We start from the raw sequence: 17,156 nt of genomic DNA on the forward strand, positions 1-17,156 counted from the left end.
GGATATCTTTTATCCCAGAGGGTTTCGGTGCTTGAGGCGCGTACTACGATTTATTGTAGCTTTTCTTGTGCGCTAAAGCGCACTACGTACAGAATACCTAATGCCCCTCGTCTCGGACATACCCTGGCTGAATCATAAATTGCACCCACACCCTCGCCACTTCATTTTTTCTCTTCAACGCTATTTTCATTTTTTTTTTTACTCTCTCTTTTCTGCACTTCATCCATCTTTTACACCACCCACATAACGAATTTTCGTTATTCCCAAGTTCTAGTTTTGGGTGATAGCCGCAGTTGAGTGGAATAAGGAGATAACACTATTTTATCATATTCGTGTTAATTCTCAAGTTTGGAAAGGTGGAGTTACCTCAGGAAGTTTGGGCTAACGCAAGTTTCCTGCATGTGCATTCGTCTTGGTCCAGTGACTCTGAATCTATTGAAATTGATGATTTTTTTTTTCCGAAAGAATATATTGCGAATTGAAACTTTCCCGTGATTTCACGATATTTCCAGAGCTTTCGGATTTTCATTTGCATTGATAAGAAATTTTTGGGATTTGATGAAATTGTCGGTAAGAATTAAAAAAATGGAGTGATGAATTCCTCGAGGTAACAGCCACTTCGCGGGCTCATTGTTATTTAAAACTAAAAATACAAGAGGATTTCAAGGACTCACCAGTTTAACAGCCTCATAATCCCGTTTCCTCAGCAAATCCATAAGCCTCTGCCGCTCCATCTCCTCTTTGGTAACATAAATTTTGCACTCCAGCATGTTGGAAGCTTCTCTAACCCGAGCTTCGTAATCATCACTAAGAACACTGTTAAAATTAAATGGTTTCTGGTAACTGGTAACACCCACGGGTCTGAATGTTTCACTCCTACTATCCGAGGGTATATCTTGATGAAAACACAAGTTCTTCACAAGTACTTCATTAACGGATACCTTTGTCTCACTATCGGAGACATTATGTACCTCACCGACCCCATCCCCACCCATATTTTCCTCACTCACTGCCTTCTGTATTACATCATTCCCTTTGACCTCGAGTTTCATCTGTTCCATATCAGCGAGATGTCTGTCGAGCTTCAAGGTGCTCATGGCCTCGTAGGAATCCTTCAAAACATTCTCGAGTGTCTCATAAGTCGGTTCACTCTCATCTGTACCCTTGTCTCTGGCTCCACCATCAAAATCACGCCTATCGAAAGTCGAGTTCTTTGGTAATCTCCTCTGAATTCTGATGCACTGATCCAATCCAATGTCGGGATAAATTTTTCCAAAATCATCAGTTACCGAATCATCACGAGAGCTCTCCCCATAAGCCGATGATTTAGCACTCGGCTCCAGTACAGCCCTGAGATCATCAGCATGAATGACCTCAGGCCTCAGTGACATCTCGTAAATCTTTTCAACATCTCTGGCGTAATGGGGAGCACTAGCTGTTGTCTTGTTAGGCTTGAAGCTTGAGCAACTACTCAAATCTGATCTGTGATTTCTCCTAGGTGGTGCTGGTGGTCTTCTCGAATTATTGTCATCAGTATCCACTGGTATTTTAGCTGTCTCAACTCTCTGGACAATTTCTTCCACCTTATTCTGCCTTGCAGGTCTACTTTCACCCGCCTTATTTGGCATCGTACGATCACCACTACGTGTACGTTTAAACGAATGCCTCGAGGTCAGCCTTCCACCGTTGCTCTGCTTGTACTTAATCCGTGAATTTTTATCAATTCCCTGTCTCTGTGGTATTCTCGAGGTCATTAAGTTCCCAGCACCAGTGTCATTATCAATTTTCATCCGATTTCTTGGATACTCTCGGTAATTACTGCCACCAAGAGGCCCTGTATTCACCCCAACGCTCACACTGACCTTCTGATCAGTCTTCTGCTCACAATTTAAATCATCACAGCTTGTTGTACCGTTGAGACGTGCCTCAGGTGATATCAATTTTCTTTTTTGATCTGCACTGCTTGTCGATCTTGTCAGGGAAACACGGGGTGTTGGTGTTTGCTGCGTCTGACTCTGTATCAACCACTCGTCAACTCGTTTTTGTACTTCACCCTTTCGCAGCAAAATTTCGGGAACCTGTTTAATCGCTGGCGATGGTTTATCTGGACTCTTTGGTACACCTCTGTCTCTCGATCTCTGGCGCACCTGTGTCTGCTGATTAACCTTGATTATTTGTCTCTCGGCTCGCTGCTTCCTACGATTATTCATCATTGATTCGAAGTTTGTGACGCTTATGCTGGAGTTTGATGTACCACTGCCATCCAAATCCTCGAATTCGTCGAGAATGTTGTTTACTGATTGGGTGTCTATTGAGCTAGTGCTCTTGGATTTGTTTGGAAGCCTTGGAGCACTCTCATCGCTGCTTGAGTACTGGGCCGGTGTCTGTCTTTGGTACTTGATGCGGGGTTTTGGTTGACGACGAGTAACTCCATTGTTCGCGTGTGAGAGGGTCTCAGGGTGACGGGGTGAATCGATACGCCTTGGGGTCAACCTGTGACGCTCGACGATTGGTTTTTGATGGTAAACCGCTTCACCGTACATCAGTTCTTCTTTTTGAAGGAGTCTCGAGCGCCCCAGGCGTACGTGGTGTACACCCTCATCGGTCATCTTTGCCTAGTCGAGAGCTTTCGATCACATTTTTTTTCTGTCCTCTGAAACAGAGAGAAAAGAAATTGAATTTTTTTTCTCAGCCTCACCTTGTCTCGTGGAGCATTCAGTCAATTTGCTTTCTAGTTTTTATTGCTTTTGGTGCTTTTATTACGCACGGAGTTGTTTTAAAATCCTTCAATCGAGCTTCCGCATGACTTAAAAATCGATTTCCTGTGTACCACGTTTCCGGCGATAATCCGATGATACGTGGTTTCACCGCGTGTCATGAATTTTAATGAGATGAATGGAAAAATAAATGTGAAGTATACCGTTGGTCAAATTTTTCGGTCAACTTCACCACCATTTTTGGACATACCACGGATGAAATTCACGGGCAGAATGAGAATTCAATGCACCGGGTAATGTGTTACGTACGGGTGAAATTGAATGAAATTGAATAAAGTCTTGTGGGTGATTTGTGTGGTAAATGTAGAGCTTCGGATATAAGAGCCAATACTGACCCTCAGACCATTCCCACGCGGCCTCTCACAACGTAACGATCCCCCAGCTCGAATTCAGCTACTTTTAGAATATATTCGTGTATATCTGTACGAGAAATCCACTGGGGATTATACTGCGAGTCCTGAATCTACCCGAGACTTATCCAATAAATCAGGTGTTTATTCACAAAACCGGAGTCCCAACACGCCACCCACCCCAAACCGATTTTTCCTGAATTCTCCGATTTTTCATTTATACATTTAGACTCAGTAGGACGTTAATTGTTTCGTTTCAGGTCAGCTCATTAAAAATATATAATAAAAAACCTGTACATGTCAAGACGCATCTCGTTCATGCGTTGGTGTAATAAAAAAGGCAAATGCGTAGGTTCGGCGTGTATTAAAGGTGGGATCGATCGATCGGTCGTGTTTTGTAAATGGGGTCTCACCCACGCGTACAGCGAGATTGGAAAAAAATTGTTTCCTTGTACATATCGTGGTGCAGGAAAACAGGGGGAGAAGTGAAAAAGCAGAATGAACAGAGAAACACCAGAAAAACCAGAAAAGTCCGTTCAAACGCATCATTTACAATTATGTACGGCATTAGACGGTGGTAACGAGGTGGAAATTGCTGGAAGCTCATTCCGGTCGTCATTGTTTTCAGCATATGGCAATTTGAAATATGGCACTGGTTTATTTCAGACGCACGACCGGGGAACAATTAAAATTATTTCAACTCTGTTCATGATCACACAATTGTGGGGAGGGGCTCTGGTAATTAGACGAGTACCGCGAATCCGCGATAATGACGGAGAAGGGAAAAAAAAATTCATTTGGATTCAGCCCGGTTTTTTAGGGATTTTACCGATGACATGGGACTTTTCTCAATTAATAATTACAGTATTGGAAATTTTTTTAATGAAATTTACATCTATTTCTGAATCCGCGAGGGATAGGAAAATTTTCCGTAAAACCTTTTTTGTAGAGTTTAATAAGAGCTACAAAAAAGGTAATTGCAAAAATTTATGAATATCTCATAAATTATGAGATATAAAGAGATAACTAATTAATCAAGTGAATAGACTTGTTTCTCCGTTATGTTTTTCAATGATAAAAAACAGATAAATAATGTAAAGAGTGGACCGGAAGCTGGAGGCAGTGATCTTCACCGGTTTACTCTGGCCGATTGAAAAAAAAAATAATAATTCATCGGATTGAAACCCAGAAAAGCATTTCACGCACTAATAAATAGCCCGTATGATGCTCGAGAAGATTCTTTTTCATTGACTTTTTCAATGCTTCCTTTGTCGATGGTTTTTCTCTCATAGACATCCTGTGTTATTGCACAGAAAACTGTGCACACAGTCAAAGCATCATCCTGTGTATCACAGGAGTGGATCTGGTCTGGTGAGATACATACACCAATGATATCGTCTTTCTTGCAGCCGTTGGGGATTACTGGCTACAGGTGTGTCGGGTAGTTAATAGAGTTAATATAGTGGAACTGAATTTACTGGCTGGCGTGGTTACTTCAATTTTTCCTTCAAACGAAAGGGAAAAAATAGATTTAATTCTCCCATCATTACTTCAACATTCTACCGGTATTTCAAACAATGGAAGTGCATGGGATTGGACTTTCACTTCTTTCAAAATCAATTGCTATTTTTTCTGGAATATAAAAATCACCATTGACGAATCCTCCAAAAATCAATGAATCCATTGAAAAAATCGGGGGATTCACCAGTAAAATTTTCATATTTCAATGAAATATGAAAAAATGAATTGGGATTTGATCATGTTAAATTATATTACTTGGAGTATCAGGAGAATTAAAAATATTAGGAAGTGATCGAATTTTGGATAAAAGATTTTTGTATTGAATTCCGATTCAATTTTGGGGATTCCCCCACTTCTTAATTCACATTTGACTCGGTTATTTTTCACACGTCATCTGAAAAGAGGGGATCGTACAATCGGATTAAAGCATCGGTCGTGCGATCAATTGAAGGGTTAAGAGGGTTTAAGCGTCACCCACACGTTTCACTCGATGTCGAGTGAGTTCATACAAATATCCGATGCTCTGAGTATTTCCACGTTTATTCCACGTGATTCTCAATTCCTCGCTATTAATTTTTTCCACCATTTTTTTTCCCATTCGCTGAATGCACCCACGTGGAGACAGCCAATATTCCCAATCATTTATTTATCCTCGACCGAGTTTTCCATTTCAAGAAGATGTTATTCAAATTCTCTGGCACTCGTTGAATGAAAACAAGGGGAATAGCGAATAATTCCACGACATTGAAGAATAATTGAAGAATGGAAAATAATATTATAATGAACCCCCGACTTACTCCGCGCCCTGGATTCATTAAGACGTTGATGCCAGGAGAAAGGGATATCTCAGGAGAAATTAAAGAGAAATAAAGAAATGAGGAATAATGAATGGGAAAAAAGGACACTGGGTATAGTGTCTTGCTCTCACTTCCGAGAACGGATCTTCGAGGAATGCCAGGGCCGTCCCAACGATAAAGGGTCGAGGCCTCTCCAAATGAGAGGATTTTTTTATATTTTTTTTTTTATCGAAATGAAAAAAATCTTCAATAATAGAACCACTCGACTCCTCATTTATTCCTCTCGATTTCTCTTTGTCTTCAACTCCTGAAAGTACTGGAGTGTCGATTTTTTTCGGTAAATGAGAAAAAGGAGATGGCAATGGGGATTTTATTATTCTCGGCAGTGGGCCAAGGGATCAAAAGAAAAGTTAACTTTTTTTTTACAACGCGTGGGTCCCCAGGAGCCCCTTCTGCGACACATGCTGGACCCCCTGACTCTTCCTTGCTGAGTACAAAGTGGAGAGGAAGAAGAGAGATAGAGAATTGTGAAATCAGCACTTGAAGATGTTGGGAATTCTCGGAAATTGGGATTTTCAAAAAAAAGGGCTCGTGAATTATTTAAGGCGTAATGCCTGATGAATTTTCAGGCGTTTTTTGAGGACCTGGGGAAATTTCGAGGGAATCTTTGATCCTGGGGAAACCTTATCCCAACTACATCGATTAGGAATAAAAATGAGAAGAATAATAATGGAACTCAAATTATCCCTGAATTTCTGAGGTTTTTTGTGGATTTTCAATGACGAAATTCCAATAAATTCCAAGCGAATCTACAAGAAAAATGATCATGAATGCTTGTGTAACGATAACTTCTGGGGAAGTTTGATCAGGGCAATGTGAAGCATTTGAAATGCCCAGGCATTTGAATAAAACCACACAACTAGCAATAATCAAAGGAAAGCATTAACGTATCTGGTTTAACTTGGGGCATGTCTGAACACTCCACAACAAGTGCATTCACCAGATAGAGGAGTCTATTCCGTCGTATTGTACAAGCCTCTCTAGATCCTAAAGTTATACTTGAGCGTGTACACGTCAATTCTCAATTGTTTAAAGTACTGGGAGAATGGTACAGAGAGGAGTGGCCCAACGTGTACGATTGCTTCACAACACTGGAGCTGTCCAGGCAGTGTGTCCAGCTGTTCTGAATGAGTAGCCATTCAACCGATAAAACCTCCCTTGAACGTGAAATACGTTGATATCACCGATAAGAAATCCAAGTGCTTCGTTTTTTTTCTTTTGTCATTGCACTTGCTTTGTTTACCTTTCGAATATTTCATCTAACATTAGCCTCATGTGTTAGCACATCCATCACTCCTGCAGCATTTATTCACCTGCTGCATGAGTCGATGAATAAAAAAGGGGGCAATAAACCCGGGGAAACAATTTTTTTTTTAACAGCAACCTCGTACGGCGGATCAATTTATTGATATCCAGTTTTTAGGAGATATCTCGGGATTCATGGCTGGTAGTGGAATTTTTAGTAGGACCTTTTTTGAAGGGCTCGTTGAGAGCTAAAAAAAAGGTTATTACCGTAATTTTGATATCTTCTTTCGATTCGGAGATATTCTGCGAAGACTGATGCAGCGAAATTTTGCTGCGTCTATTTTCTGTGAATACCTCGGAATTGAGAGCTGATATCGAAATTTTTGTCATGACCTTTTTTGTATGGCTAATTGATACCTACATAAAAGCCCTCTACCAAAATTCCATCATCTCGCTTAGATCTTCAGATATTCCCCGAAACTCGATTAAACCTCGAACATAATCTCAGTTTCCCACATCAGTATTGACTCCCTTTCGATAATTCCTGATTTGTTAAACCAATATATCGATTAAAACTCACCAGATCCCGTAAACAACTCCGTCATCCATTCCCGTACCCCCGGGAATCCACAGATATTTATGTTTCTTAAATCCGTAGAACTGATGACGTAAAATGGCGTCGCGTCAAAAACACTAACCACTAATAACACAACAATTGTCACTGATTTTCGATAAATAACACGTAACCCGTTGGGATCGATGACTCCTGGCCGTCTGGTGGCAAATATTTCGCCTTCCTGACAGTCTATTCTGGGATTATTATTTTCCTCCACTCCCCAGCATTCCCCGACATCCAAAAACACCTCTAATTGACGCCAGTACAAAAAAATGAAAAGAAAAACACAGCGCAAACCAAAAACGCGACGTCCACACTCGACAAACGATTTTTTAACACTGAGGTAACACCGTTGGCCCACAGTCGGGCCCCAGCACTGAACCCCCACGTGTGCAGGCCCCACTCCATCGACTCGACTAAACGATCACTCGACTTTTATCTCTCGACTCGAACGACTGCTCCAGGGAGTGGTGGGGATGTCCCCCAGATAAAAATGTCTGGAGTCTGAAAAAAAAATATAAACAGACCCCTTTTGAGTTTTTCTGAAGGTAATTCCAATAGAGAAAAATAACAATGAAAAATGGAGGAGGGGAAGGGGGAGGGGAAGGAGGAGGTAATGATGACAGACAACAAAGAAAACAGCGAAGGGGATAAAATGAATACTTGGAGGGATAAAATTACTGATTTACCGTATCCGAAGATCCAATTGCACAAAAAAATCGTTCTGGGAAGACAGAGAATCTTCGGTAGTCCGTGGTAAGTCGATTAAATCGATCAAATGATGGAGCGACTTGTGACAAAAGAGCGGCGCGCGCGGGGGAGCGGGAAAATGGCGCGTTTTTGTGGTTTTTGGAACGCGCAGGGGGAGGGGGGGAAGGGATCACAAAGGAAAGTGAAGCGGCGGGGGGCGGACGTGGCGTCGTTAGAAAAAAAGGATTAAACCGAGAAAATTAATTAAATAAGTGCCTGACAGTGACGAAGATGATCACGAGGACCTCTCAAACTGTAAGTGAGATAATCCAGATCGAATTTCGGTAAAATAAACACCTCCAACGAGAAAATTGCCATGGCGTCCTTTTTTCACTTATCGTTTCGATTCTCCCGTTGGCGTTGTTAATTGATTAATTCGTTTCGAATGCAGGTAAAAGGGATAATGGAGGGGGATTACATTGATAATTGATGTTTTAATAATAATTTTGGGGTTTTCGTCGGGATAAAATGGATTTTCCGGGATTTTTAGTCTTGGAGGTGTTTGAGATGAGACAAAGCTTTTGGGGGGAGGGGATTAGTTAATGAGAAAATTTGATGGGGATCGTGGGGGCAGGGGTCAAATGAATTATTTTGATAACATGCACCACAATTTCGTGGTGATGAGGCTTCGGTGGATGGTATGGCGTTATGACTGCAGTTCTTGTTTTTCTTCCAATTTAGCTTCTGGTGTATTTTTAGCGATGTTTGTGGGGTTACATTGTTGAAAACTTTTTCAGGGTTTTGCGGGTTTCTTGGAGGTCCCGGCGGAGGCGTGTTCGGGGGATTCAGTTGCTGAGGTGTCAGAGGGACTGATTAATCCCTCAGGGAGGAGGACATCTTCACCGAGAGCAAAAAAATTCTACCACCTGCAGTCAGGGTGAGTGAATTCCCTAAGCATCTACATAAATCTTTTAATCAGTGCACCGCAAATGTATTTTGATTTCGATTAACCGAAATTATTCTCCCGGTTGAATAATTTCTTCATAAATTCTATATTTATGAGATTATAAAAAATAATTCAACAAATATGAAAAGGAAAAAAAACGTGCAGTTGTACCTCTATCGGTCTTGGTATCAGAGGGGCGGCGATAACTTCCTTGATTAAAAATTTAATTTGAAATCTCGAATAATTCCGGGAGAGTGACAAAGAAGTTTATCCACTTGTCGTCACCGAGACGAGATTCTCGGGTGCCTGAGACCGAGCCAATGAACTCGTGTCATTTATATTTTCTGTCTCCTATTTTCAATTTTTTTTTTCCCTCCACCGGCGAACTCGGCATTTGCCAGAAACGATCCGTGGGAGATGAGAAAATGAAACGAGCCACGAGTGCCTGAAACAGGAGCCCGATAGAGAAAAATATCTAAAAAGTATCTTTATCACCGGTACATAACGGTAATCACACGGTATATACTGCTAACCGGAAGAGATTTCGTTGCGGCAAGGAGAATTAGGTTCTTCGGGGTTATCTTGGTCAGTCCAGATTATAACGGGGAATTACTGAATGAGAAGCCCTCGAATTCATTACCAATTGATAAAATAATGCGCCATAAATAAGTGATTGGAGGATTTTCACCCCTCGATTTTCAACTGCAGTAATATAAATAATTGAGAACGATGACAGAGCCCACAGTATTGAGCCTTGGCTAGCCGAACAGTCAGCCATCCATTTTCCACCGATACATTTTCAAATCCAGGGAATAAATTTTCGATGAGCCCCCGAAACGCTTGGAAATCTATTTAGAACGGTTGAAACAAAGGGAAAGGGCTTTTTTTTTATATGAAAAGCCTTTTATTCCCTAAATCTGAGCTGCGGAAAAATGCAGAGGGGATTGAATAGAATGCCTGGTGAGATCTAGGGTGGATGGGAGCTTCTGTCAACGCTCCATGACAATGACGATTAACACTGGGAACAATAGCTTGAGCTCTTTGACCACATATTCCTACCTCGTGACCGTACAAACTCGTCGGCATTGTTTTAAGTGTTCAAATAACACCCGTCGTCACCTCGTGTGAGTACAATACCCCAACTCCACGGTTTCGTGCCTTTTTCTACATTGTTTATTGCGCTTTGGTAATTTATCAAAAGCCAGGTGAGAGGAGCTCACGGGGAAGGGGTCGATTAAAGCGACTGAGTCATTTGTGAAATCTCAATTCATTCCATGGCTTCTGGAGAAAAATTTTTCTAGAATTCACGTGGAAAAAAAAATATGAGAATGATAATATTTTTACCTCGACTCCAGGGCTTCATCTAGGATTTTCGTATTTATGTATCGTCTAGTTTGATAATGCCGATAGAAACACAATAGAATTTCTCCGAGAAAGTTGTTTTTATCATCCCCATTCGTGTAATTAAAAGCTATTGGAAAAGAATTGATCAAGCAATGCAGCAGCACCTCAGAACCAATTCCAAATCCAAACGCATTGCACATTGAAAGCCACAACCGATCGTACTTTTCTTATTTATCACTCGAACGTGACTCCGAGGATTCGACGAGGTTTTAGAGAGGCACTTTTGACTTGAAGTTTGTTGTTACTGATACTGAGGACATGCACATTGCCGCCCTTTAGCACAAATACAGAGCCATTCCCTCTCTCGTAGTTTTCTCTGAATGGAGTCCGTGAGAAACCGAGAAAACCTGCTAGTCGATGGTTATCAAACCGCAAGAGGAACGACTTGTTTCTACATTGGAATTTTCGATAGCTGACGGTGAAGAATTCGTATTGCATTGATCCGAAACAACAGTCCATTCCTAGGAATTATTGAAGTGGTCCATACGAAAGGAACTTAGATTCTGAAAAAATTATCTTCAAAGGAAACAGTTAATTTCTGTTTTTTTTTTAATCTAATATTTGCTGGGTAGGAGTCGAATTTCTCAACTGATCTACACCGAGGATTTTCCTCTGGAATTATAAATAGGGGAGTGTTGGGTGAAACAGGTGGTTTTGTACCACTAAAAATGAGAGAATGCGGTCATCAGATGATTTTAAAGGTGAAAGGGTCTTTCTCTGGGGCTCCCAGGCATTCCCGGTGTCAATTCATTCATCCGGACGCGCGTCCTCATAAATATTAATAAAAATATAAAAGAAATCGCTCTGTTGTCTCGTTATTCACTCAGGTCAGACGGTGGAAAACGTACATTTATGCAGACAGCTCTGGGCAAGAGTGACATTTCGTTGCTTTCGTAAACTTCTCTAGCATTTCTGAAATTCCTCGTGAAAGGTGTGCTTTGACGTACTGAGGGAGGAGAGCAGGGCTGGGCTGCATCGTCAGCGTCTATCAGCCAGTGCTGAAAAAAAAATTATGTGTAAAAAAACAGTCCTCTACATATTCTCGTAGGTTTCCATTGGGATTCTCTCGAAATTTTCTTGAAACAAATATTTCTGGAGAAAGCGTCAGGTTTTTTTTTTCATTTAGGTCTTTCGTACGTTGTCATTAGCATTGGTAATTACGCAATTTACTCAGCATTAACGGTTTTTTTGGAAGTTCTCATTGTCATTAGGAGCGCTCACCTGCTTGAAGGGGCAGGGAGTGATAAATCTGTAGCCATTATTCTCGGCGTTCATGAAATATCCCCGCAATGAGTAAATTTTACCCGCTGGCACATCGAGCTCACCGATTGGTTCTTTCAAATTCCTGAAGACAATTCTTTTTCTCAGGAGATCATTTACCAGTCGTTCGGCCGATGATGTTTTCCCTGAAATAAAAAATTACGGTATGAGGGAGATATGATTTTTGAGATGAGAGAGTCTTCCGGTCTGTTCTCTGTTCTCAACCGACGAGATAATTTTCCTGATAAGCTGGCGCTCCTCCGGGGCTTTAGGACTCTCTTGTTTTGTCTCTTTTTCGAGTCGAGAGATTCACCAGAATTTTTCAACTCCTGGACCACGTACTTCGTGTCCTCAGCTTCGAGCTTTGAATTTTTGCACTCTCCGTAGGAGGGAACGCATATTGTCCTGGGGTGAGTCTTCTTACTGGTGATGAGACTCATCTGATCGATAGAACACGTGGGGAGGAAAATTATTGGTGATTGGTTATTGGAAATTTACCTTGGATTCATCAGCTGAGGCTTTCGATTTTTTCTTACAACATGCCCTCGTGCATTGGCCACAGGCGGCGATTGGATACGTCAGGAAAAAAACTAAATTAAGTAAAAACTCGAGTTTTCTACAAGGGAAAAGGGAAAATAGTGTAGAATTTTCATTTTTGGTAATAGTCCGGAACTTTCACGTGCATTCAAAGTGAGAAGAAAAATTAGTATTCCACCTGCTGCATATTCGGATCGTGCGTGGACTACAGTTTGAATGAATTAAATTCTCTTTGTCACCATTCACCAAACATTTACATCTGGAATGTGTGTTATAGCACTCGTCAATTTTTGTACCCTCCAAGAGTGTATCCAATCCCCACTGGCTCAATCCTGACACGCAGAATCCCATCAGCCACTTGATAACACCTTAAAACCCATCAATCGCAGAAGTCTTTAAATATTCATAAAAAATCAAGGATCAACTCCTCAAAATAAAAGTGTTTCAGGTTTTTTAATACTCCATTATCAGAAAATTACCGAGAGTCAGCAGCACGACAAGTCCAAGGGCACTCAGTATCAAAATGTCTTCAAGCACATTCATCAGCTTGAATTATCTACCCCTCGACTTTATTAGATAACTGTCCATCATCACTCGAGTTTATTTTATTAATTAAAAAATCAGGTTATAAAACGTTGAATAATAAGCGGATACATTAAAAAACAAGTGACTGTATGATTCTAATTAGAAAACATTCCGCAATAATTCAGGATTTATTCTTCGACTTGTTGGAAAAATCTTGAAGGGACACTTGAGACTTTTTCAGCTCCGTAATTACGTACTCGGTGTCGTCCCGCTCCAACTTTGAATTTCTAGTGTCTCCGTAGGATCTTACGGATATCGTCCGCCATTCGTCCTTATCGATCAAACAATCCTGGAATTAATTAATTACTTAATTAATTAAACATCGAAGAAAATGGGGGTTTCAGTGGTCGCTATGAAGGATTCACCTTACTGTCATCAGATATTCTCGATCTTTTGCATTTTATCATTTTACTGATGGACTCGCTGAGGACACAGCACGGATAAATGAATAAGAATAGAGAATTGACGATGAATTCGAGGGTTCTACTGCAAATTCGAACTGTTCGCCTGCCAGTGTCAGGATGAATGGGAATACCCTCATCATCAGTAACGACACACCTGCATTTAAGCTCAGGCTCGAAGTATTCCTCGGTTCTTAATCCAGCGAGTAGATGATCGAGACCCCATCGGCCAATCGGTGGCGATAGAATTCCAATAATCCACTTAATGATACCTGAATAACGACTAGTGTCAGACCCGGGCAATGATAAGATTGAGGATTAATTACCGATTGTCGTGAAGATGAGGAAGATTATGATGATGATTATAAGAATGTCGATGGCCATTTTGGATAATTGAAAAGTTTGGGAATTGATTGTTGGCACTGGACCACGAAATCCAGCTTGATGGTAATGCTCAGGTGTCATTGGTGAGCATGAAAATCCAGAGCTTTCATAGCACGTGCAAATGCAGTGCCAGAGGCAGAAACAACGATTCATCTTGTGCACTATGATCCTCCTAGCAGCCACCAACTCACCACGATAGTTTATCACTTCAACTGCAAACATTCATCCAAGCGTATATTAGCCGTCCAGCTCAGTGTACAAACTCACGTGAGCATAATATTGTTCACAGAGCTGAGGGGCAAATTGCTCTCAAAGATTATTGGCTACTGTTGTGCGGTGAAATTATATTTTGCCATCTGATTGGTAACTTCGGGTTCATATCGTTCCTATCGCATTATCGATTTTTTTTTTATGATTTTTTTACTTCTGAATTCCACTCACTGTATTTTTTTTTTCAACGGTAAAAAAATATACGGCCAACAGAAATACTGCGTAGAAAAATGGCTTGATTTTTATCATTCCATCCGATGTATTTCATTGTTTGCTCTTTTTTTCACGCTATTTTTTCAATCAGAGACGGAAAAAATGCTGTAAAAAAGGCAAGATTTATGGCGCGAATATCCGCAGAGAATACATTTTCGTGGAGTAATTTTCCGGGAAGTTTTTGGGTAATGGGATAACAAAAATTTCTCGAATTTCGGCGTACCATTACATTGAAATTTATCAATGATAATTCGACCTGGGAGATGTAGAGTCAGTAGTGAATCGTGCTGGGGTGGTACTTGATGTTTTCCCGTGATTGCACGTGCCCAAGAGTTTGGTAATCCCTCTGGACAACCAACGATACGTGCCTGATAATCCGAAGACACTAATCCCATGTTCGTTAGCCTGATTGACAGATTTATTTTTTCACCTGCTGCGACAACGTGCACCTCTGTGACTCGAGCTGATCTGTTGGATTTTTAATGCATTACTCCACATGTTTCCATGAAAAAAAAGAACGAGAATTAATTAAATTATCGTCGTAAAAATAGTGACTACTCCAGACCCGGGTTAATTTAATGAAACGTTATTTCGGTAAATGGGGGATCTCTCTATTTTCGTGTAATTTAATTAAAATGGAATTCAGAGTATTGAAATGAATTCGTATGTGGAATTAAAATATACCCGGTGGTGATGACGTTATTGTCATCAGCCCTGACCTCAATCTCGAGGGTAGACACGTGATGGCTATTTTGTACAAGACCGAGGTACTCTCGTTCTTCAGTGGCATCAGTCACGTTGTACTTGATGGGATTGACTGGTACCGTAGCGAAATTGCTCAGGAAGTAGCAGCCGGGCTTGCCAGACCGATGGGCATTCTAGTAATAAACAAAACCACGAGCTTTGGTCAATACCCCTAGCCTCATGAGAAACCAACAGCTGGGATCGGTTAATTCAAACCGTTATTTCCTTATTTTCTGAGAGAATATCAATTAGCCTCATTACATATTTAATTATTAATAGAAAAAATTACAGCAAAAATCATTCACACATCAAATAAAACTCGATGGAAACTAATAGGCTTTTCATTGATTCCCGAATTTATACAAATTCGGTGTCATTTCGAGGGAATTAATTAGCGAATGGGAAAATAAAATTCAATATTTGATAATGTCAAATACCGGATATTCTCCAATGCGATCAATACGAAACTGATGGCTAGGGGCTTTGATGCACCTGCCAGAGTATCATCGAATGTCAGATGACAATTATTCACCCGGTGCTGAGAAATTCGATACACGCCAGCATTGAATATTCCCCCGAGCGTTTCAAGTTTAAACATTGAAAAAAAAAAAGAGCGTACCACATCGTGACGCCAGTATTCAAGGGGCTGATTCCTGAGGCAACTACCGCGTTTACGTGTGCATCGATCTTTCTGCATGACAAAAGCTGAAAAACCAACTCCAGCCTTGTCACACTCTCGTCCCTCGCTGGTTATTTGGCTCGATGGAATTATCAGATACTCCCTCATTCCCTCTGAGATTTTTTCATCTGTAAATATAAAATAAAAATCTATCCCGCGAGTATCGACAGTTGGAAAATTGAGTACCTGATTTTTTGTCAGTATTTTCGAGGGGAATCAACAGCCTCTGGGTATTTGAATTTAAACTGAATTCTGCAGCTGATGTTTTTGATGAATACGTGAAAGTTATAGTCGGTATTTTATCCCTCTGATGTCTCGTAAAAGTTCCTAATCTGGAAAATGAAGTTTCTGGTCTGTTATGTTGCATTCACTGGTTTATTTTTACTCTTCGGAGTTGAACTGGCAGTATGGGAATAGATAAGGGTATCTGGTGTGTCTGCTGAATGGGCGGGACTCCAGAGGAGTTAAAAAGCCTCGGGAAATTTCGAGTACAAGTTAACGATAGTAAATCTATTTTCAGGCATTTGTTACACGACGTGGAACAACTGTTAACTCTTCTACCCCCTTTACATTTCCCGGGGGTATTTTTACCCAAGAAAATTCCCTCTCTAATTCACTCACCTGATCATCTCGCCCCGGGTCAAATCCCTCCACTCCATATTATCTCTCTTGAATATCTGAATATACACCGCGTGTTCGATAACAGGCGCCTCTAATTTATAAACTGAATACCTGAAAATTAATGGAAAAAACATCGTCTTACCCGGGATAAATCGAACCGAATAAAATCCTCCAGACTTTTTATAAATCGTCTCAGACGATATGCCGCCCCCGCAAAAACCAAGAGCAAATCCGTTTTATATAAATCACTTGCCATAAATCGCTGAAACGTAAACAATGCGCTGACTCGAGATATTTGGCTGGATTTACGTTTTCTGGGTGTCTGGGATCCATACAATTCTGTCCACCGCGAACCTGAAATCCACTGGTGTTTATCTCTCGTTTTCTCCGTTTTCCCTTCATCCGGTAGTCGTCATCCCTCTCGTCATAGATTTCGTCGAGAACGTCTTGCACATCAAGGCTCATTAATTCTCTCTTAAACCACTTCTTGAACCATTTCTTCTTTTTTTTCTTCTTCTTCTTTTTCCTCCGCCTTCGTCGTTTCCTTCCGCTCTCTCGGACACTCACCCTGTTATTTCCAAAATCGTCCTCTGAATCCAGAGACGACGAATCCACTAGAGGAAAAAAAACGAAATTATTTCACCAGCCATTTATGATTCCAGACGTTATGAATGCAATTATAATTGAATCTACATCTCGTCAGTGTAACTGTGAATTGTTTGACGATTCCTTTACAGTTGAATTTACCGTGAAAATTTTCCTCTGTATCCTCGTCTCCTTGACGCCCTCCAGGGTATCCCCTCTCTGGGTGCTCATCGATTAATTCACCCCGTGGAGATTCAAGTGCTTGCACTCCCTCATTTTTCGGTTTATCCACAATTCTGATATACGTTTCCCTGGGACTCTCCACAATCGCATGAAAACCCGGACCCGGACCTGGAGTCGACGAGTTGTCCGTGTTTATTTTTCCCAGGAGTTCTCCCTCGGTGGAGTTGTCCTCCGGAATTATCACGAACTTCTGGAGCTTGACGACAGTCCCCGGATCCTCAGGATGTG

General features: G+C 41.0%; 3 protein-coding genes across 3 annotated transcripts in view; all 3 read right to left on the minus strand.

The window, feature by feature from the left end:
* The window catches only part of LOC105270266 (uncharacterized), a 40,976-nt gene extending 33,217 nt beyond the window's left edge, over positions 1–7,759 (minus strand). The window contains exons 1-2 of the mRNA XM_011311097.1: positions 7,331–7,759; positions 675–2,653 (exon numbers count right to left, since the gene is read on the minus strand). Of these exons, the coding sequence (XP_011309399.1) occupies positions 675–2,609 (1,935 nt within the window). The 5' untranslated portion in view covers positions 2,610–2,653; positions 7,331–7,759. The remainder of the gene's footprint in view (positions 1–674; positions 2,654–7,330) is intronic.
* Positions 7,760–11,046: 3,287 nt separating this feature from the next.
* Positions 11,047–12,755, minus strand: LOC105270268 (uncharacterized). The gene is made up of 6 exons (XM_011311100.1): positions 12,683–12,755; positions 12,382–12,571; positions 12,165–12,282; positions 11,896–12,106; positions 11,628–11,812; positions 11,047–11,404 (listed from the first exon to the last, which is right to left on the minus strand). Exons 1-6 carry the CDS (start codon positions 12,744–12,746, stop codon positions 11,222–11,224), a joined length of 951 nt encoding a protein of 316 aa, XP_011309402.1. The 5' UTR covers positions 12,747–12,755; the 3' UTR covers positions 11,047–11,221.
* Positions 12,756–12,890: 135 nt separating this feature from the next.
* On the minus strand, positions 12,891–16,584 carry LOC105270267 (uncharacterized). Its single transcript, XM_011311098.1, has 9 exons — positions 16,354–16,584; positions 16,101–16,211; positions 15,666–15,811; positions 15,420–15,607; positions 14,741–14,934; positions 14,280–14,524; positions 13,516–13,785; positions 13,154–13,461; positions 12,891–13,077 (listed from the first exon to the last, which is right to left on the minus strand). The coding sequence occupies exons 1-9, from the start codon at positions 16,563–16,565 to the stop codon at positions 12,910–12,912; spliced, it is 1,842 nt and encodes a 613-aa protein (XP_011309400.1). The 5' UTR covers positions 16,566–16,584; the 3' UTR covers positions 12,891–12,909.
* Positions 16,585–17,156: the final 572 nt, after the last annotated feature.

This window comes from Fopius arisanus, unplaced genomic scaffold, assembly GCF_000806365.1.
Source record: "Fopius arisanus strain USDA-PBARC FA_bdor unplaced genomic scaffold, ASM80636v1 scaffold00083, whole genome shotgun sequence".
In the NCBI taxonomy this organism is placed as follows: Eukaryota; Metazoa; Arthropoda; class Insecta; order Hymenoptera; family Braconidae; genus Fopius; species Fopius arisanus.